General features: G+C 59.9%; 6 protein-coding genes across 6 annotated transcripts; 3 read left to right on the top strand and 3 right to left on the bottom strand.

Annotated features, from left to right (window-relative positions):
* Positions 1 to 420: 420 nt before the first annotated feature.
* Positions 421 to 3,590, top strand: GGTG_03193 (hypothetical protein; the record flags this gene model as incomplete). Its single annotated transcript, XM_009220971.1, has 7 exons — positions 421 to 670; position 757; positions 840 to 1,267; positions 1,391 to 1,479; positions 1,547 to 2,351; positions 2,451 to 2,781; positions 2,849 to 3,590. 7 exons carry the CDS (start codon positions 421 to 423, stop codon positions 3,588 to 3,590), a joined length of 2,646 nt encoding a protein of 881 aa, XP_009219235.1.
* Positions 3,591 to 4,109: 519 nt separating this feature from the next.
* GGTG_03192 (homoserine O-acetyltransferase) lies at positions 4,110 to 6,218 on the bottom strand. Its single transcript, XM_009220970.1, has 3 exons — positions 5,863 to 6,218; positions 5,393 to 5,779; positions 4,110 to 5,317 (listed from the first exon to the last, which is right to left on the bottom strand). Exons 2-3 carry the CDS (start codon positions 5,620 to 5,622, stop codon positions 4,222 to 4,224), a joined length of 1,326 nt encoding a protein of 441 aa, XP_009219234.1. The 5' UTR covers positions 5,623 to 5,779; positions 5,863 to 6,218; the 3' UTR covers positions 4,110 to 4,221.
* Positions 6,219 to 6,958: 740 nt separating this feature from the next.
* On the top strand, positions 6,959 to 14,715 carry GGTG_03191 (THO complex subunit 2; the record flags this gene model as incomplete). The annotated part of the gene is made up of 3 exons (XM_009220969.1): positions 6,959 to 11,608; positions 11,686 to 11,786; positions 11,853 to 14,715. The coding sequence occupies 3 exons, from the start codon at positions 6,959 to 6,961 to the stop codon at positions 14,713 to 14,715; spliced, it is 7,614 nt and encodes a 2,537-aa protein (XP_009219233.1).
* A 658-nt stretch (positions 14,716 to 15,373) lies between these two features.
* GGTG_03190 (hypothetical protein) lies at positions 15,374 to 15,778 on the top strand (the record flags this gene model as incomplete). Its single annotated transcript, XM_009220968.1, has 1 exon — positions 15,374 to 15,778. One exon carries the CDS (start codon positions 15,374 to 15,376, stop codon positions 15,776 to 15,778), a length of 405 nt encoding a protein of 134 aa, XP_009219232.1.
* On the bottom strand, positions 15,571 to 18,006 carry GGTG_03189 (hypothetical protein). The gene is made up of 2 exons (XM_009220967.1): positions 16,659 to 18,006; positions 15,571 to 16,600 (listed from the first exon to the last, which is right to left on the bottom strand). Exons 1-2 carry the CDS (start codon positions 17,902 to 17,904, stop codon positions 15,873 to 15,875), a joined length of 1,974 nt encoding a protein of 657 aa, XP_009219231.1. The 5' UTR covers positions 17,905 to 18,006; the 3' UTR covers positions 15,571 to 15,872.
* Positions 18,007 to 18,101: 95 nt separating this feature from the next.
* GGTG_03188 (hypothetical protein) lies at positions 18,102 to 18,377 on the bottom strand (the record flags this gene model as incomplete). The annotated part of the gene is made up of 1 exon (XM_009220966.1): positions 18,102 to 18,377. One exon carries the CDS (start codon positions 18,375 to 18,377, stop codon positions 18,102 to 18,104), a length of 276 nt encoding a protein of 91 aa, XP_009219230.1.
* Between the last annotated feature and the right edge of the window lie 1,158 nt (positions 18,378 to 19,535).

Here is a 19,535-nt window from a genome sequence, read left to right as displayed (position 1 = left end):
CAGCCCTCGTGACTGCCACTGCGCTCGGCGGCACCTGCCCAACCCCTGCTTGCTTTTCTCTCTCTTCTTCTTCTTTGCCATGTCGGTCCGCCGTCGCGGTAACCCCGGCCTGATACGGGGTATATGCGGGCCTTTGGGACCTGCATCCCCACGGGCTGAGAGAGGCCGTTTATATAATAGTGCCGTCTCTCGACATGCCTCGTCGGTCCTCCCCCGATCCCTCTAGCTTGCCTCGACACGTGTGCTGTGGCCTTGATCGTTAGCTCCTTCGAGGCGGAAATCCGGACCCTGCTCAGCTTGTTGGCCGTTCGTTTTCCCACCTGCCTCGTCCCGTGTCCTTTGCCCGTTACAATTCGGTTTGCAGCGGCCCAGCCCAAAGGAAGACACATCAAGAAGCCGCGCGCAAGCATTCAAGACACCATGGTGTCAGGCGGCGCGCTCCACCTGGCCCTGCTGGCCTTTGCCCGGCTGGCCTCGGTGGCCGACGCCGGAAGCCTCCACCGCAGGGACAGGGTCCCCGACGGCTACTACTCGCCGCCCTACTACCCTGCGCCGCATGGAGGATGGGCGCCGGGCTGGACTGAGAGCTACGCCAAGGCGAAGCTGCTTGTCGAGCAGATGACCCTTGCTGAGAAGGTCAACATCACCGGTGGAACGGGCATGTATATGGGTGAGTAACACGACTCTTGGTGTGGCGGTATGAGCTTCCGACGGGCTTATAGAATGATCATGGACTAACGGCTCTGCTTCATATAGGGTGAGTACCTGTTTTAAATACCGACGGGTGTACCACGAGATATGGCCAAACGGCCCAGCTGACACACAGCTTCACTCCTCAGCCCCTGCGTAGGAAACACTGGCAGCATCCCTAGACTCGGCTTCCCCAACCTCTGCCTTCAGGATGGACCGCTTGGCGTCCGGACAACGGACCACGTCACCGTGTTCCCCGCCGGCATCACCGCTGGCGCTACGTGGGACAAGGAGCTCATCAAGGCCCGCGGCGTCGCCATCGGGAAGGAGTTCCGCGGCAAAGGTGCCAACATCTACCTCGGCCCCTCGGTCGGTGCGCTCGGGAGGAAACCCCGCGGCGGCCGCAACTGGGAGGGTTTCGGCAGCGACCCGGTGCTGCAGGGCAAGCTCGGCGCCATGACCATCGAGGGCGTCCAGTCGCAGGGCGTCATCGCCACCATCAAGCACCTGATCGGAAACGAGCAGGAGATGTACCGCATGTATCACGTCTTCCAGGAAGGGTACAGTGCCAATATTGGTAGGCAGTCTATTGATGCTCTAATTATTGATGCTCTAATTCCTTTCCAAGTCGAGACCTAGTCCTCGATTCTACCCTTTCTCGTCAATGATTCCCGCTAACCAGCATGTTCACGATTTCCAGATGATCGGACTATCCACGAACTGTACCTATGGCCGTTTGCTGATGGCGTCCACGCCGGAGTTGGAGCTGCCATGACCGCTTACAACGCCGTAAGCCATTTCCGATATTTCCCAGCTTCAGATACGAGCCGATCTCAAGAGACTAACCCCCGCCCAGGTCAACGGCTCCCAATGCTCACAAAACGCCCATATGATCAACGGTCTCCTCAAAGATGAGCTCGGATTCCAGGGCTTTGTCATGTCTGATTGGTTCGGTCAGATCACTGGTGTCCCCGCCGCCTTGGCCGGCCTTGACATGAACATGCCTGGCGACATCAACACCGTGCCCATCCTCTTAGGCGCCAGCTTCTGGCAGTACGAGATGAGCCGGGCCGTTCTCAATGGCTCCGTGCCTGTGGACAGACTCAACGATATGGCCACCAGGGTCGTCGCCTCTTGGTACAAGATGGGCCAGGACAAGGGCTTTGAGCCGCCCAACTTCTCCGTCAACACCAAGGACGAGGTCGGCCCGCTGTACCCGGCCGCGCTCTTCTCACCCCAGGGCGTCGTCAACAAGTTTGTCGACGTCCGGGGCAATAACGCCGTGGTGGCCCGCCGGGTCGCCCAGGATGGTATCACCATGCTCAAGAATGACGGTGGCTTTCTGCCACTCGCCAAGGACCGCCCCCTCTCCATCTTCGGCACCGGAGCCGAGGTCAACCCCAACGGCATGAACGCCTGCGAGAACGGAAACTGCAACAAGGGCACCCTGGGCTTCGGCTGGGGCTCTGGCGCCGGCACCTACTCGAGCTTCGACTCGCCCATGGACGCCCTGAAGCGCAACGCAAAGAGCGTCACCTACTACCAGACGGACAGGTTCCCGAACGTTCCGAACCCAACCTCGGACGATGTCGCCATCGTCTTTGTCAGCTCTGACTCTGGCGAGAACACATATACTGTCGAGGGCAACCACGGAGATCGCGGTAAGTGACAGCAAGCAACCCTGGCACCGCCCTTGGCGGGCACTTTCCAAACACAGCCGCGGATACGAACAAAAACTAATCTCTGGTGTCTCCCAATAGACAACTCTGGCCTGAGGGTCTGGTATGGTGGCGACGAGCTCGTCAAGAAGGCAGCTGAGAAGTACAGCAACGTTATCGTCGTGGTTCACACCGTCGGCCCCATCACCATGGAGGACTGGATCAACCTCCCGTCGGTTAAGTCGGTTCTGTTTGCGCATCTGCCCGGCCAGGAGGCTGGCGAGTCTCTCACCAACGTCCTGTTCGGCACCGTCTCGCCCAGCGGCCACCTCCCTTACTCAATCCCGGTCAAGGAGGGAGACTACCCGGACAGCGTCACCAAGCTCACCGGCTTTGCGATTGGCCAATCCCAGGATACCTACTCGGAGGGCCTGTAAGTACTATCGCGCCCGCGGAAACACCATAGCCCTCTTTCGCTTATTAACCACTTTCTTGCACAGCTACATCGACTACCGTCACCTCAACAAGAAGGGCATCAAGCCGCGCTTCGCCTTCGGCCACGGCCTCAGCTACGCAAACTTTTCCTTCTCCGACGCCACCGTCAAGCGGGTGACGAAGCTCAGCCCGCTGCCGGCCGCGCGCCCGGCCAAGCTCGCCACGCCCCAGTACTCCAAGGAGATCCCGCCGTCCAAGGAGGCCTACTGGCCCGAGAACTTCTCCTCCATCTGGCGCTACCTGTACCCCTTCCTCAGCAACGGCGACGCCGACAAGGCGCGCGAGCAGTCCACCAAGGCCAAGTACAACGCCTACCCGGCCGGCTACAGCGAGGAGCAGGGGCCCGGCCCTGCCGCCGGCGGCGGCGAGGGCGGCAACCCGGCGCTGTGGGAGACGGCCTTTGAGGTCTCGGTCAAGGTGACCAACACGGACGCCAAGCACGCCGGCAAGGCCGTCGCGCAGCTGTACGTGCAGTTCCCCGAGGGCATCGACTACGACACCCCCGTGGTGCAGCTGCGCGACTTCGAGAAGACGGCGGCCGAGGTGGCGCCCGGCGCCAGCCAGACCGTCACGCTCAAGGTCACGCGCCGCGACCTCAGCGTCTGGGACGTCGTGGCCCAGAACTGGGTCATGCCCAAGTTCGACGGCCGCTACAGGCTGTGGGTCGGCGACTCGAGCGACCGGCTCTTCACCGTGTGCTACAGCGACACGCTCAAGTGCGAGAGCGGCCTGCCTAGCCCTGTGTAAACGAGGTTTTGTTTTTATTTCCTTTTTTTTTCTGGTTCGGTTTTTTTTACTGGGGACATCGGATTTGACCCTACCTACCTATATACCACCATCGTCACCTTGACGTCAAGTCCTCGGCGAAGGGCTACTGCTGCAGTGAATATAATTATGAATGTCATGGTTCCCTGTCAATGCAAGCCGGACTGGTGTGAGATGGACATTGCGGCCAGATGAAAATACGCAATTGCGGACTTGCTCCCCGAGTTCTTGTCTTTCATGTTGACGGCTTTGCGTACCTATCCGATCGTCAGACTCTTCAAACCGAACTAGCAAATGGCGAAAACCCTCGCTATCTACGCCGCTGGGTGGTCGCAAAGGCAGACAGCCATTCGAAGTCCAGTTTGCGCAGCAACAATCCCTGCCAACAGGAGCACCGAAGGGGATTGCTGGGACGCACGGTTCCTGGTCTCTCACTGAGCGCTTGGCTCGTTCATTTCCCGTTAACCCCATCGCAGCACACGATATCATCTCCATAGTTGGTCGGTTTTGAACTGATGTCAACTGCAAACGAATATAATTTTGCTTTCTAATCACAAAGGTCTATCTTTGTATTCGATCACACCGCCGGCATGCAAAACCCCACTCGGTGCGCTCACCACGCCGTGATGTCATCAACTTCGGCCTCGCCAAATGTGCTGGACTTGGTCAGATGTCCGACCGAGCTCTCAGCCGCGGCGCCGCCGCCATCCTTGCCCATGATGTCGGGCAGCACCTCGTGCAGGAACTCGAGGGTGTAGCGGTTGACCTGCTCGAACTGGAGCAGAAAGGCGTCGTGGCCCTCGGGGCTGTCGATGCGCTCGAGGCGGGCGTTGGGTATGTGCTCGGCAAGCTCTTCTTGCTCGGCAAATGTGAAGAGCCCGTCGCTCTCGATGCCCAGCACGAGCGTTGGCTGCTCGATGGCGGCCAGAGCCTCGGCGATGGAGTCGGTCCGGTCGCGCGAAACGTCGTGCGTGTCCAGCTTGCGCGTCATGGCGATGTAGCAGTTGCTATCAAACCGCTTCACGAACTTCTCGCCTTGGTACCGGAGGTACGACTGCACCGAGAAGTAGGTCGACGTGGGGACTTGGGCGTCCCCGCCCGTCAGGCTCTCCTTCTTCACCTTCTCTGGGCCGTGGAACTGCGGATCGGGGGCTTCCGCGGCGCCTCGCTCACTATCCACACCCTCAGCCTTACCATTCCTACCGTCCGGACTAGTATTGTTCTCTTTACCGCCCGCGATCCCCTGGTTGCTATTGTGCCGGGACAGGCCCGTGCTGGAGATGTTGTGGCCGTCGTTGTGCACACGGAAGTGGGCCTCTGACGGCGTGCCGGGGCGCGGGCACTCTCTGATGGTCTGGCGACGGGATGGGTCGGGGATGTTGCGGCCAAAACGAGCCTCGAATGAGTTGCGGCTGCGGTAGGTGAGCAGGGCCGACATCCTGGCAGCGCCCAGTCCCTTGGCTGGCTGATCGTAGAAGGGGTAGTACCCGTCATTGTACTTTGGGTCTGCGTAAATACTCTGACGCTGTGCCTCGCCCCAGCTAATCCCCCATGCACTATGGCGGCTCGAGGTGGCGATGGGGACAATGCAACGGACGTATTCCTTGCCGAAATAGGCCCACTCGAGCACAAACATGCCACCGAGAGAGCCGCCAACCACAGCAGCCACCTGACGAACGCCGAGTTCATCCAGGAGAAGCTTGTGAAGCCTGAGACGCGTTGCTCGGCAGGTCAGCGACTGTCCGGCTGACGGCCCAGATCCTGTTTGGAGCAAGTTAACTCACTTCACATCATCACGGATCGTGGTGACCGGGAACTCCGGGCCATACTGGCCCTTGCTGGGGTCGCCGTCCTTGGCGGTTACGGGACTGGCCGTGCCGTACGGGCTCCCCAGGCTATTCATGCACACAATGAAGAACCGGGTCGCATCGAACGCGCGGCCGGAGCCACCAAGGAGCGGACCCCACCAGTCAGCCACGTCGGCGCTGCCAGTCAAGGCATGACAGACGACCATGGCGTTGTCCCCGGTAGGCGACAGCTCGCCCCGACGGGTGTATGCCACAGGGACATTGCGCAGTGTCACCCCAGACTCGAGTGTGAAGGATGGGATGATAGCGATCTCCTGGTCGGGGATCAGAGCCGCAAACGGGTTCTCCGGTTGCGACCGAGTTCTTTCTTGCAGGTATTCAGCCACCGATCTCGGAGACACACCACTGAGTGGGCGGACAAACACAGCGAGGGGAGATAAACTGACCGTAGAGTATAGTTCCGTTGCCATGGACTTCTCCGTTGGAAGACGCCATTGCGATGGTGTTTTGGGGTGGTTGGGATATCAAGGCGTTTCCAGCTTTGTTGTTCCGAGTCAACCTAAAAAAAAAAAAAGGAGTATTCTGGGGGAGAGATCAAAAAGAAGCAAAATGAAGGTACCTAGATTGGTACCGAGCGAAAACAGCAACAGCTCCAAATAAAGACCGAATGTGGGCAGAGTCATAAATAAGCTCGGAGACACGGGGAGAGGAAAGGAACCAAATATATATCCCTCTCTCCTCTAGACCCAAGACCTTGTCCACGCTAGGATACCTCTAGGATCCGTGACTGGGACGAATTGCAAGCCTGAATTGCGCAATCCACGGGTGGAGCCGGTGTCGGGCACCAGACTGAATCGGCTGTCGCTTCTGCCAAAGCAGTGGTTGGTGGGGCTCCCCAAAGGTGGAGCACCAAGGTGTGGAGCTTTGACCTCCTGCAAAATGCGGGACCCTGAGCCTCGCAAACGAGGCTGCTGAGTCATCCGTCGTTGGCTCTTTCCCTGCGGGAGCGAACTTGAGTCGGATTCCACAGTTCACGCTGCCTGGCACAATCGCGGCTCCACAACAGCCTCAGTCACGCTACAGCTTCGACAGCCCAGCCGAGAAACCATTTTTCTGTCTGTTTTTTCATCAATCATCAACCACGGGACGGCCGTTTTCTGCCCAGCGTCACTCTCTCGGAATCCGTCTCTAGTATTTGCATTCGGCGTCGCCCTTCTCTTCTCTCGTCAATATCCTCCCTCTAGGCCCGGGTGTTGCCTTTTTTTCTTTCCATTTCTGCTTTCGGTACTGCGCGCCCTTTGTCGTTCGTCGCCTTTCCTCTCTTTGGCTCGCCTGCCCAGCCCAATTGCCATGCACCCCGACCGCGACCGAACATCGCGCGTTTGAAGCCTAATCAGCCCCGATCCTGCCTTGCGCCGCTCAACTTAATCCCGTCGTCGTAACGACTGCTGACCCGCGACCCGCTAGTCGACACGCGCATCGTCCTCCACGACTCCCGTGTCTTCATGCCTTCGCGTCGCCACATCTAGATCGAGGAGCACGATGGCTCCGAAGCGCAAGAGACATGGCGCCGACAGGCAGTCTATCGATAACCCCGCCAGCCGCCCATCGCCTCATCGTCCAGAGCAGACGTCGCTAGGCCGCCATGACGTCGCGTACCCAGACGGCGGCGGCCGAGGTGGCCGCACGCGAGCGACCCGAAGGAACGACCGTCGCGACTCGCTGCAGAATGGGCAGTACCCATCCAGCACGGCGCCGTCGCCCAGCCCGCTCTCTCCCACGGCACCGCGCCCGCCCAGCGCTTCGTCCCAAAGCGCTCTCCAGCCGATGAACGCGCCCTCGCTCCTAACACCCGTCGCGACCCCACCTGCGCCCGCGTTTCCGCACTACGACTACTCCATCGTCACCGAGTCGCAGTTGAGCTCGTGGACCAAGGGAGGCCGCCAGCACGTCATAGATCACGGCGTCCAGGCCGCAAACGACGAGGACGACACAGAGGTCTCGGCTCTCTACCAGGAGCTGCTGCATTTGGTGATAGACTCGCGCCTCACACCCCAAGACGCCGGTGGTATAGTCAGAGAGATGGTCAAGACGGCACAATCCGAGAACGAACCGGACTACTCGGTGTTCGACCCACGTATCATCTTTCTTGATAACCTCACCGTCCTAGTCGACTCCGAGGGCGTCAAGTTCCCAGACCAGCTCCGCGAGTTCTTGACAGCTACCGATATCTCACCCACACTCATGAGAGAGCTTCTTGACCAATCCCTCCTTATCGAACTAGGCCTGCTTCGGGATAACTTCGTCAAGCGGGGCAACCAGCACGCGACCAACACCGTGTATCGCCAGGCCGCGCATAACCTTCTGCGGGAGGAGACGGAAGGATTTTCCAAATTGACGGCCGAGCTGTATCTGAGCCTCAAGTACGAAGATGTCGACTTGTCTTGGGAGGCCGCCCACCAGACCTTTGAGAAGGTCAAGAGGCTTATCGGGACCTTCGATCTGGCAGTCGCCAGGGTTCTCGACATCACGCTGGATGTCTTTGCAGCGACCATCGTCAAGCAGATGCGGCCCTTCCTCAGATTCCTCCGCGTGAGTGCGTGGTGGCCCGAGGGCCTGGTAAAGGGCCAGGCCCCAGGCCCCTTCAGCGGCTTGCCAAGATGGGCCCGCCCAGAACTATACGAGGACGACGATATGACCGATGCCGAGCGAGAGGAGAACTTCAACAAACTGAAACTCGAGCGTGATATCGCCTTCTGGGACCGGGCTCGAGAGGCGCACCTCGACGCCTTCTTCGAGCTTGGCTCGCTAGGTGTTGCGGAGTCTGATTTGGAGCGGCTCACGTCCGACGACAGCAAGGCGGGCTACACCGCCGCTGAGCGGGAATGGATCAAGGTCACCAAAACGTTGCCTGTGCGCGGAAGCCGAGCTGCGGCCTCAATTCTGGGATTCAAGCTCAAATTCTACGAGACGCCCGAGGGCAAGCTGGAGAAGGGGGGGATGCCTGCGAATCTCATCTGGATGGCCGCGCTTCTTATCAAAATCGGCTTCATAACGCTCGCCGATATCTACCCACATCTCCACCATTCGGACGAGGAGATGGAGACGGTTGTCCGCGAGCAGATGACCAAGGAACTCGAGGCCATGAAGGAGAAAGAGCGGCCTGGTGCCACTGCGAACGCCCTGATGATGGCCGGCGCTCTCCCCGACGACTCTCCCCCGACCATGACCGGCACCGTGACGCGGCGGGATAACCCCATAGCCAAGCCTGACGCCGGCCGCGGCGCCAAGGATGCGACAACCAAGAGCGATTCGAGCGGAGATGGATACTATGACCCGAAATCCGCCCTGTTGGAGCACCTGCTTGTGGCTGGAGCGATCCCCGAGGCGCTCTTCATGCTCGGTCGCTTCCCCTGGCTCACTGAACTATGGGGCCATAAGATCTTCCCGCTCATCCACAGGATATTGCGACACTCCATCCACAAGGTCTACGAGGAGTGCGCTCCGAAGCCTGTGTCATCAGACATTACCCGGGGCTGTCCGGCTAAGAAGGTCGTCGATCCTGATCAGACCGGAGTGCGCAAGGGCAGTGTCAAGCTGAGCGATCAGCCACAGCCCAAATTCCTCCGGTGGCCGCACGCCGACAAGTGGGACACGTCATTGTCCAACTACCGCTACTACTTTAGCGAGTGGACCGACAACGTACCCGTCTGTCAGAGCATCGACGATGTATTCACCCTATGCAGCACCCTTCTCAACATCTCGGGTGTGAACATCGGACTAGACGAGCACCTCTACGCCGGACTTACACGAATCGGCAAATGGAGTTTGCAGAACGACAAGTCAGCCGCCAACTTTGACAGATGGCAGGAGCTGCTGAAGCGCATTCTGATTCCCGCCCTCAGCCTCACAAAAGAGAATGCTTCGCTGGTAGACTCTGCATGGTCGATGCTCCGGCAATACCCCACCGCCGTGCGATACAACATCTACTCGGAGTGGTTCGAGGGCCAGACCTCGCGTCTGCCAGCCATGGCCGAGGCATTCAAGGTCACTAGGCTACAGACGCTGAGCACGCTGAAGCGGCTTGCAGCCACCAACATCCCTACTATGGCAAAGGCCCTTGCCAAGGCGGCATACTCGTCTCCCGGCATCGTCTTCAAGGTGTCGCTTGACCAGATCGAGGCCTACACGAACCTCATCGATGCCTTTATCGAGTGTGCTAAGTACTTCACCGACCTAGGCTACGATGTGCTCTTGTGGTCCTTGCTGAGCTCGCTGGGTAGAAGCCGGAGCCGCACTGGAGCATCTGTGCTCGTCACTAGCCGGTGGCTCCAAGCTCTCTCCAAATTCTCGGGTCATGTCTTCAAGCGCTACTCGAATCTGGACCCAACTCCCGTCTTGCTCTACGTCAATGACCAGCTCTTCAGAGGCAACTCCACCGACCTGGTCATTCTCAAGGAGTTCATCACGTCAATGGGTGGCGTTGTCTCGGACGTCGACTTCACAGATGCTCAGCTCACCGCAATGACGGGGGGCGCCGTGTTGCGAAAGCAGACACTGATCAATGTCAAGGACAAGCGGTACGAGCCGGGAACGCAGAAGAGCGCCCAACGGTTGATGAGGGCTATGGTCAGCAGCAATCTTGCTGGTCGTCTGCTGATCAACATTGCGCAATATCGGCAAACGGCCATCTACAATATTCCCGAAGACGAGGCGCACATCAAGTACCTGGCCAGCCTGGTGGATGGCTCCCAGCAAATACTGAGCCAATACCTGGACCTGCTCCGGAGCAACCTCGATCCTGAGCGGTTCGATTCACTCGTCCCCGACCTGGTTTCTCTCATCACTGAATACGGGCTGGATGTCAGTCTCGCCTTCATGATTGGCCGGGGCAGCCTGACTTTCTTGACAAGTCCACCATCCCAGTCGTCGTCCAAGGACGAGCCAATTCAACCACAGGCTCTGCCAGCACCGACTCCTGCCGCTGCTGCGGACGCTGACGGTGATGTCTCTATGTCTGCACCAGATGAGGCTCCAAAGGACGGCGAGACAGGTGACAAGTCGCTTGCCAAGACGACTCCGGAAACACAGGAAGCCCCAGCGACTGTCGCGCGTAAATCTGATCCGATCTACGCACTGATTCAGCCGCTGGTCGAGGCCGTTCAACCCCTGCGGCCAGCCACTGTTTGGCAGTCGATAAGCCCAGAGTTCTTTGTCCTCTTTTGGTCTCTCCAACTCACCACAATCGCGTTCCCCCAGCCAAGCTACTCGGTCGAGAACTCGCGGCTCATCAAACAAGCCGAGGAGGTCATGCGCAATCGCTCTGATATGACCAGGGCTGGCATGCAGAAGAAGACGGACCACAAGAACGGTCTCTTGGACACGGCGAAGCTGATCCGCGACGAGATGATGGCCGATGGCGAGCGCATGTCGAAGCTCCGGCTTCGACTAACGAGGCGCTCTTCAACATGGTTCCCGGCCACAGCCAAGGACGCCGCCGTCGCCGACGTGCTCCTTGAGCAGTGTCTGCTGCCGAGGCTTCTCTTGTCGGCCACCGATGCCACCTACGCGTTCCGATTCGCCAAGTTCCTCCACGAAACCGGCGTCCAGCATTTCAAGCTAATGTCCCTATACGACCGGCTTTTCAGCGCCAATCGACTGCGCACCATGATCTTCACATGCACGCAAAGGGAGGCCGAGCATCTTGGCCGGTTCATCAAGTACATCCTCACAGACCTCTCCAACTGGCACAGTGACAAGGCAGTGTACGAGAAGGAGGCCCTGGGGCGCCAGCGGGACGGCGGGAAGCGTGTCTATCTTGGCTTCGTGACCTCTGTTGACGCCGACGGGACCCCACAGACGTTTGTGGAGCATGGGCCTTTCCGGGATCTGCTCTACGGCTGGCACAAGAACCTAAACACAGCACTGAAGTCGTGTCTCCAGGGCATGGACTGGATGCATATTCGCAACGCCATCACTGTCCTGCAGTCTGCCCTGGACGTCTTCCCCGCTGTGGATTTCATGGGCAAGCAGTTTGTGCAGCAGCTGAAGACCATTTCGGACCGCGAGACAGCTTCCAAGTCGGATGACGGCCACCGCGGCGATCTTGCCACAACAGCCCAAAGCGTCAGCTCACTTCTGCAGAAGAAGAAGGCAAAATGGGTCATGGTTCAGGCTTTCCGGCCTAACACTGTAGGTGTTGTTACTCGCGCCACCCTTCCACTTGAATAAAGCCGAGAGCAAATTTTGCTAACCATGCGACGAAACAGACCGGCGAGCCGCAAGAGGAGTCGAAGCCCACTGCTGACACCAGCGCCAAAACCCTGCGACCAACTGCACCCGATTTCAAGCCCCGGGGACCAACAACCAAGTATGCTACATTCCCCGTCTGATATTTTGTGGACCGTGTGTAGGCTAATACCACTGGCGAATAAAGCTTGACGACCGACCGCCGCCCGCCATCTGTGGCCAGAGCCGAGGATGCCAACACGCCCGCTCAGTCCGCCACGTTGACGCCTTCATCTCAAGACAAGAGACTAGCGCCAGCAACCAACCGCATTCCATCCGTCGTCGACAAGGAGCCAAGCAGGAGAGAAGGGCAGGGTGTAGTTCAAAACGCGCCTGGCAGCAAAGCATCCACCCCGCAGCTAGCCAACAGCACGCCGGCACGCCCCGAAACCCCGAAGCCATCGACACTACCATCTGGCAACATCCCGGGACTTCCCAAGCGGCCGGATGTACCTGTGCCCGGCCAAGGTCTTGGGGGCCGCACACATGATCGGCGTGAGTCCGCTTCTAGAGACTCGAGGGACACGCGAGATTCACGTGGGCCTAGAGAGCCCCGGGATCATCGTGAGCCTCGAGAGTCGAGGGACACAAGAGAAGCCAGGGACCAGAGGGAGGCTAGAGATCCTCGAGATCCTCGCGACCATCGCATGGTCGAGGGGTCCCGTCCCGAGCGTCTGTCTCGTGACTCTACAGGCACGGATCGTCGTGCCCCTGGTCCTGATAGCAACGGTAACAACACTGGTGCTCCCAAGGAATCATCATCCCGGCCCACCGACAAGGATAGGAATCCGCGATCAGAAGCACTCCCCAACCGCTCCTCGAGGGACAGCGCCAGAGATCCGCCCAGGGAACCAGCGCCCAGGGACGCTCTCAAGGAGCTTCCGCGAGACCGCAGCCTCCGAGGCCGTGAGAGCAGCAGGGGCAGCCCCCGTGACAGCCACCGCGACGGACCCGGGGCGCCGCCATCCGCAGCGCCGCCACCAGCAGCCAGCGTTCAGGAGCCCACCATCAACCCTGAACGTGCGAGACTACTGGCCAGGGAGCAGCCAGAAATATTCCAGCCCGAGCGGCCCGGGACCGCCCGTGACAGGCGTTCATCGCCAGGTCCGTCTCCCCGCGACGACGCACGCGGCCGGAACCCTTCCAGCCGGAACCAGTCCCCACGCAGCGGAGAGCGCTTCCACATAGAGTCCGTTATGTCAGAGCGCGAGCGGGAGGGAATGCACGGCCGGACTCTCCATCCCAGCCATGCCGGACCCCCGGGCCGTGATGGCTATGGCGAGCACGCATCTCACATGCAGTCCAGGGACCGTCACAGGGATCGCGAAGCAGACCGACCAAGAGACAACACGGCTGGCCCTGCACCGTCGTCCAGGCAGTCATTTGACCAAGATAACGGCCGACTAAGCTACCAGGACCCTAACTATGGCCGGCTCAACCACATCCCATCCGTCGCTTCCGAGATTCCCTCGGGTCCTCGCGCGAGAGGGGGCGGAGGGAGGGAGCCAGCTCCGCGCCATAGTTCTCTCAACCTTCCCGGGCCTTCTCCACGCCATGACGGTCGCTTCCCGCCTAATGGGGATATCCCCCGCCCGCCTTCTCCCGACCGACATCCTCCGACTGGGCCCTCGTCCGGACGACCGCCGGCACGTAGGGGGCGAGGACAGTACGAAAACCCGGCAAATGTACCACTTCCATCATCCCCAGCCGGCGCTGCCCCACCCCCTCAGTCAACTGGTGTACACCCGGACCGCATGCGCCTAGTCAGCGGGCCGTCCACACTTGGATCTGGACCCGGGCCCAACGGCCCTGGACCCGGTCCTGCTGGTGGCTCGATGTCGGCAAACTCGATCCCCATCAATCCGGACCGGATGAACCAAATCAACGCGTCGTCCTTGCCACCACAGCCTCCGCGACGCAGCATGGGCCCGCCTCAGCAGACCCCTGACCGGCCTCCTCAGCCCCATGGCCCACCAGGCTCTGGGTCTAACCAACGCGTGTCATCATCTGGAGGACCAAACCATCAATCCGGCTCAGCTACAGATGGCCGTGGCGGCTACCCGGCCCCATCAGGCCCTTCCTCGTCCCACGAACGGACCGACAGGTCAGACCGTGCGAGAGGCCGAGGCCGGACAATGCTCGATGGTATCAACACCACACTCGAGAAGGCTGGCCAGGAGAGCCGTCTTGGCGATGCTGGCCGCACCAGCCACCGCGGCAGGGCCCATGGTACCATGGCGGGCTCGGACGCACAGGTTCTCACTGGCGGGTCTCCCGCCACAACACCGATTCAAGATCGGATGGATCCTATGCGCCGCGACCTGCCCGGTCCCCGAGGCCCACTAGGACATCACGCGGATTTGAACAACGGGTCATTGCCTCCCCCCAACCGAGAGCCCAGGAGTGGTGCCGGTGATGGCCAACACACGCCCAGCGGTAGCAGGGATGGTAGGGATGGCAAAGACCACGATCGCTCGAGCCGCAGAGAACACAGAGACCGATCCGGCCGTCCATCACGTCGGAGCAGCCGTGAGCGGAGCACAGACCGAGAGCGGGAGCCAAGAGAGCACCGCGAACCCAGGGATCGAAGGAGCGGAGCGCCCTCGGGCGGTGGCTCTGGCAGCCACGTTCGCGAGGGAGGTGATCGGGAGGGATCCTCTAGTCGTCGGTCAGGACGCGAATCCGCAGGCGGCGGAGGCCGCGAGCCCCTGACTCCTCTTGGCGGCGGCGGACGCGACCTCGCGAGCGGCGGTCGTGAATCCCGGCACCGGGGCGAGTCGCGATCAGACAACGGCGGCAGCAACAACGGAAGCGGCGAGTGGGGTGGAAACAGCAGCAGTGGTGGTCGAGGGGGCCGAAGCGGAGGAAGCGGTGGCGGGCCGCCCAGGTCAGGCGACGACCGCAGGGAGGGCGGTGGCGGAGGTCGCGAGGACCGAGGCAGCAGGAAGCGACGGAGCGATGACGCAGCAGGACTGGCTCCCACCGACCGCGATAAGCGTCAGCGTCGTTAGGAGCCACTGACACAAGCCCTGCAACAGCACCAGCAGAACCCGCCACCACGCCATAAATGGACGAACCCGCCGCGTCAGTATAACTCGCGCTAGGATCCCGTTGGTTCCTGACGCAACAGCTCTCGACGCTCCACTGCCGAGTTCGGCTTTTGACGGATGATTCGTTGTCCATTTTGTCTTACAACAAAACAAACTTATGTCCTTTCGCTACGACGCGTTCACTTTTTTAATCTCTCTTTTTCTTCTTTACACATTTTATGGCGAGGGACGGTTTACACGTCCAAGACTGTACGAACTTCAGGGCGCAGTTGATAATATCGAATGGGAGGATGAAGGGAAAGATAGGAGCGGACAAGGAGGTCGAGGGTTACTGCAAAGGAAACCAAAACAAACAGCAACAAAGCACAAAAAAGAAAACAAAAAGATCTCTTCTGTCGACACGAGCGAGATTTCCAGAGGTCACACAGGGCGGTGCGGCTGCGAGCCATCCATTCCAATCTACACACTTTTATCTTGGATCCTCGAGGCCCCTTGGAGCAGAAGCAGGCATCCCATCCCCCATCCCTTCCATGGATGGGCGGCCCCTTTCAGTCACGATGGGCAAGATGGGAATGGACACTCCTTCCTCTCGTCTTGTCCATGCGTCAGGGTCACAACAATGGAACAGAGGTCAAACGAGGTCGCCGGCCGTCTTGAAGGTTTCCTCGGCCTTCCTATCCCGCATGCAGCGCATGAAACCCGCCAAGTGACCATTATCGAATCATTACGCGCCAACGTATACACTCGTATGAAACGACATACATCGCATCAGCGCCTTGGCCAGTTTACTGTTCTCGGCCAGTGGAACTCGCATGTGCCTATATATCATGGAGCTCGCTGCCCTGAACAAAACGGGCGAGAAATAAGCTTTTTCTTTCTATTATTATCGTTATGTTCTCTCTGCTCTCTCGGGGGCGGGGGGGTTTCTTTTGAAGCGAGTAAACAGTATATCCATATGCGTAAAGATACCCTAGAGGCGGTTGGTTTAGATTTGTTTTTATGGGTAGGATTATTTCTTGCCTAAGCGAGATGGAAATTATATTTTTGGACTTTGTACAAACGAAAATCATGTTGAAGGGCGTCGACAAGATTATTGATTCGGTTTGGGACTTGCCGCCTCATGCAGCAACGGTCTGGTTCAAGAAGGCCTCGCCAAGAACCTCGACCATGGCGGTCCTCAAGGCCTCGAGCCCCGCGGACGAGGTGGCGACGGTGTTCAGTATCGGGGCGGCCTGGCCGCCGTCGCACTCGTCGTGCGCGGCGGCGTGCGCGTCCAGGCCGCCGCCGCTACCGCCGTCGTCCCTCTTGAAGTGGACGCCGGGCTTGACGTCGACGCAGTTGAAGCGCGCGTCGGCCGCGCGCATCTGGCAGATCTCGGCGGCCTTGCAGGCGGCGTCGCACGCGGACGGGGCATCGTGGCCGCGCGTCTTGCGGGCCCTGTACTGCCCGAATACGGCGTCGTCGGCCTCAAAGACCTCGGTCAGGCGGTGCCAAAATGCCGGGGTCAGCTCGGCGCGGGCATCCGTCAGGCCCACGAGCGGGCCGTAGGCCTCCTTGACCGAGTAGAGCTTCTGCCAGACAGGTTCGGTCTGGAAGGTGGGCGCGTCGAGGTCGGCGTAGTAGACGGTGTAGTCGAGGACGGCAAAGGTGACGGGGTCGACGTCGTAGACGCGGAAGGTCGGGTTGCCCGACGTCGGGGTCAGGGCGGGCGCGATGTACGAGACCATGGTGGCGGCGGCGGCGGAGCGGTTGCTGTAGTCGCTGTAGGCGAGCATGAACTGGTCCTTGTGGGTGTGGCCGTAGAAGGTGGCGGCGATTGTGGCAGCGTAGCGTTGGATGATTTGGTCTGGTGGGTGATCAGCTTTGATACACTCACATTGTTGGGTGCTCGAGAGAGGACCTACCAAAGTAATACGATGCATCGTGAAACGCATCGCCAGACCCCATGGGCATGTGTCCCAGGAGCCAGACGCGCTCGCCGGCGGCCTCGGCCTTGGCCAGCTCGGCGACGAGCCAGGCGAACATGCCGCTCGGGTCGGCCTCCATGTTTCGCTCGTACATCCAAAAGTTCTGCTTGTACCAGAAGTTTGTGTTGAGGCTGACGACGCGCAGGCCCGTGGCCTGGTCCCTGACCGAGTAGCTGCCAAAGTTGGACGACACCTGCGCGGCGACGTCGGGCCCGATCCACCCCCGCCAGCCGGCGCCCATGGCGTCGTAGGCCCAGCCCGCCGACATGTCGGTGTCGACGGTGGCGGGCGGGAACGAGTTGACGGGCGCGACGTCGTGGTTGCCCGCCACGGCGTACACGGTGGTGCCGAGCCGGCGCATGCGGCCAAAGGCGTCGCCCAGGTCCGCCGTCACCTCGGGCCTGCTGACGAGCCACACGGCGCCCTCGACGGCGTCGCCGGTAAAGATGGACAGGTTGCGCCCCGGCACGAGGGACCCGACGGCCGCGTACATGCTCTCCTCGAGCGAGACGGGCGTGTCGCAGTGCGCGTCGCCAAAGGCGCCCGCGGGGGAGCTGCTGTTCCCCGGCGCGTCGGCGGCCGTGTAGGGCCGGCAGCAGATGTTCTTGGTGCAGTTCCGGCTCGCGCCGGCCGTGTAGCTCTGGTCGACGTGGATGTCGCTGATGTGCACCACCTTGAGCGGCTCGCGGCCGCTCGGGGCCGGGCGGGATGCGGCGGTGGCGGCGGCGGCGGGCTTGGCCGGCAGGCTGGGCGCGCTGGCAGTGTCGACGTCGGGCCACTGGCAGAGGCCAAAGACGGTGAGGCAAAAGAGCTGCGAGGTCTTGGTGTTGATGCTCATGGTGCGCAGGTCGTGGGCCAGGATGGGGCCCTCGAGCCCGATGGCGCCGGCGCAGACGTCGGCGTCCTGGACGTGCAGGGCCTGGCAGACGGCCGTGATGGCCTTTGAGAAGTTGTCGTTGCCCGTATGGGCGAGGGCCTGCAGCACCAGCAGCAGGAGGTTGCAGGCGGCGCACGAGGCGACGTTCTCGATATCCTTGAGCACGCCCGACAGGCTCTCGCGCCTGGCCAGCTCGCGCCGGCCAAAGTGGGCCAGCGAGCTGCCCACGGCGTCGCCGACGGTGAGGGCCGAAGACAGCGCCGGCAGGGTGACCCCGAGGGCGTGGGCGAGCGTGGAGAACCTCATGGTTTGCAGGGTAGGTTAAGTTCGGCTGGCAAACACAGGGGGGGTTGCCAAGGACCATGCCAAGACCGTCCTCCAGGCTTGGCAGGCCTTGGTCCCCTTTTTATAGCAGCATCCAACTGAAGCTTAGCTCGAGTCAAGCTTTATGCCGGGTCGATCACCACAGAAGAGTGTCCCACTTTGGGTGCACGCCCGTTCCTTCACCTGCCGTTTTCGGACACGGCCACGAGGGGTTTATGCAGTTGCATCTGCCCAATCTCCTCTCGCAGCCTCGCAGCCCACCTCGTTTCGATACAACCAAACTGCAGCACGTGGGCGCACTCCCCCCGCGCGGCGTCCTCGAATCCCACACGTCCATCTGCCAGTGCGACGGCACCCACGAGGGCCACGCCTACACGGGCGCCGCCCGCATCAACGTCTTTACCGCCCTCGGCCGCCACGGCTGCTAGACATTGGCTTTCTCTCTGTTTCCACATCGGAGGCTGTGTTGGGGGCTGAGTCTTGCTTTCGTTCTGCACACCAAACTACGCCAACGCCCGCAAAGGCACAGGAGGATCTGACAACTCAACCAACTTTAGGCGAATCGGAGTGTAGCAGGGGGACTCGAACAGGCGGGAGGTGCAATGGCGACACTAGGAGGAGCCTCGGCTTTCGCACCTCTTTGATACACACCCGAGGTAGTCTAGGGATCGCGGCACAGCTGATAATTCAAACCTTTGACCCTCGCTTTTCATTGGCTAAATGTAATCACTTTATCATTGTGACTACTTATGCTATGTAGCGCCAACACCAGCCTTGTAATCAAGGCATACTATGTGCAGCTGTATAGACAGCCCCTGATGCATTGACCGAGGTGTCGGCCATATGAGTCTCGCGTTTGGAGTACTATCTTAGTTTTGACATGGTGAATTTCTTGATTGAAAGTTTCCACAAACGACCACTATAGAAGGCGTAACACCCAGATCAAGTCCAGCTGAATCCATCTCGCGCCATGCAAGTGGCGCTCCTGGTCACGCAGCTTCAGGCTGCCACGTCCGTGATGACGACCTCGACGGTGGAAGCTGGACAAGCCAAAGCGGTCTCCCAGCTGTGAATATTAACAAGCCCCGTCGTCCCTGTTGTATTGTGGGGTGTGATAAGGCGGTTGGTGATGGCGTTGACCAGAAGCCAGAAAATGGGACACAACATGTGTCAGGGCCGAAAAGAAAAAGCCGGTGTAAAAAACCTAGCTTAACCCGGAGCCATGTAAGGCTAATCCGTCAAGAGTATGCGAAACAAGTATGTGGACAAGACAAGACCAAAAAGGTCGGGGTTCAGAAGGTAAATGTGAAAAAGAAGTGGTGATTGGCACCATTTGCCATGACCCCCACGCCACGCTTAGACTAACAAAGAAAAGAATTATATCAAGACAAGAAACGGAGAAAGTCCACATGCACGCTCAACAAAAAAGTAGCTGCCTGCTTTGCCCCATGAAATTGCAAAACATGCACCAGACGGAACAGACGCAGATATCAGGACGAAGCTTGAAGGGAGGGGGAAAAAAAAAGGTCTTTGTATCGTGGCCAAGGCAGGATGGTACACGTATATGACGGAGTGGGTAGGTTCACAAGATGGAAGAATGGGGGGGGAAGGGG

The sequence above is a fragment of the Gaeumannomyces tritici genome (genome assembly GCF_000145635.1).
Source record: "Gaeumannomyces tritici R3-111a-1 unplaced genomic scaffold supercont2.2, whole genome shotgun sequence".
Lineage (NCBI taxonomy): Eukaryota > Fungi > Ascomycota > Sordariomycetes > Magnaporthales > Magnaporthaceae > Gaeumannomyces > Gaeumannomyces tritici.
Note: the sequence above shows the minus strand (reverse complement) of the source record. Positions and strands in the feature narration are given on the sequence as shown.

Coding starts and splice junctions, on each gene's coding strand:
- GGTG_03189 (XM_009220967.1), bottom strand. CDS start 17,904: ATGAGGTTCTCCACGCTCGCCCACGCCCTCGGGGTCACCCTGCCGGCG. Junction 16,601..16,658: donor CGATGCATCGTATTACTTTG/GTAGGTCCTCTC, acceptor ATCACCCACCAG/ACCAAATCATCCAACGCTAC.
- GGTG_03192 (XM_009220970.1), bottom strand. CDS start 5,622: ATGGTCGTCTGTCATGCCTTGACTGGCAGCGCCGACGTGGCTGACTGG. Junction 5,318..5,392: donor ACGATCCGTGATGATGTGAA/GTGAGTTAACTT, acceptor AACGCGTCTCAG/GCTTCACAAGCTTCTCCTGG.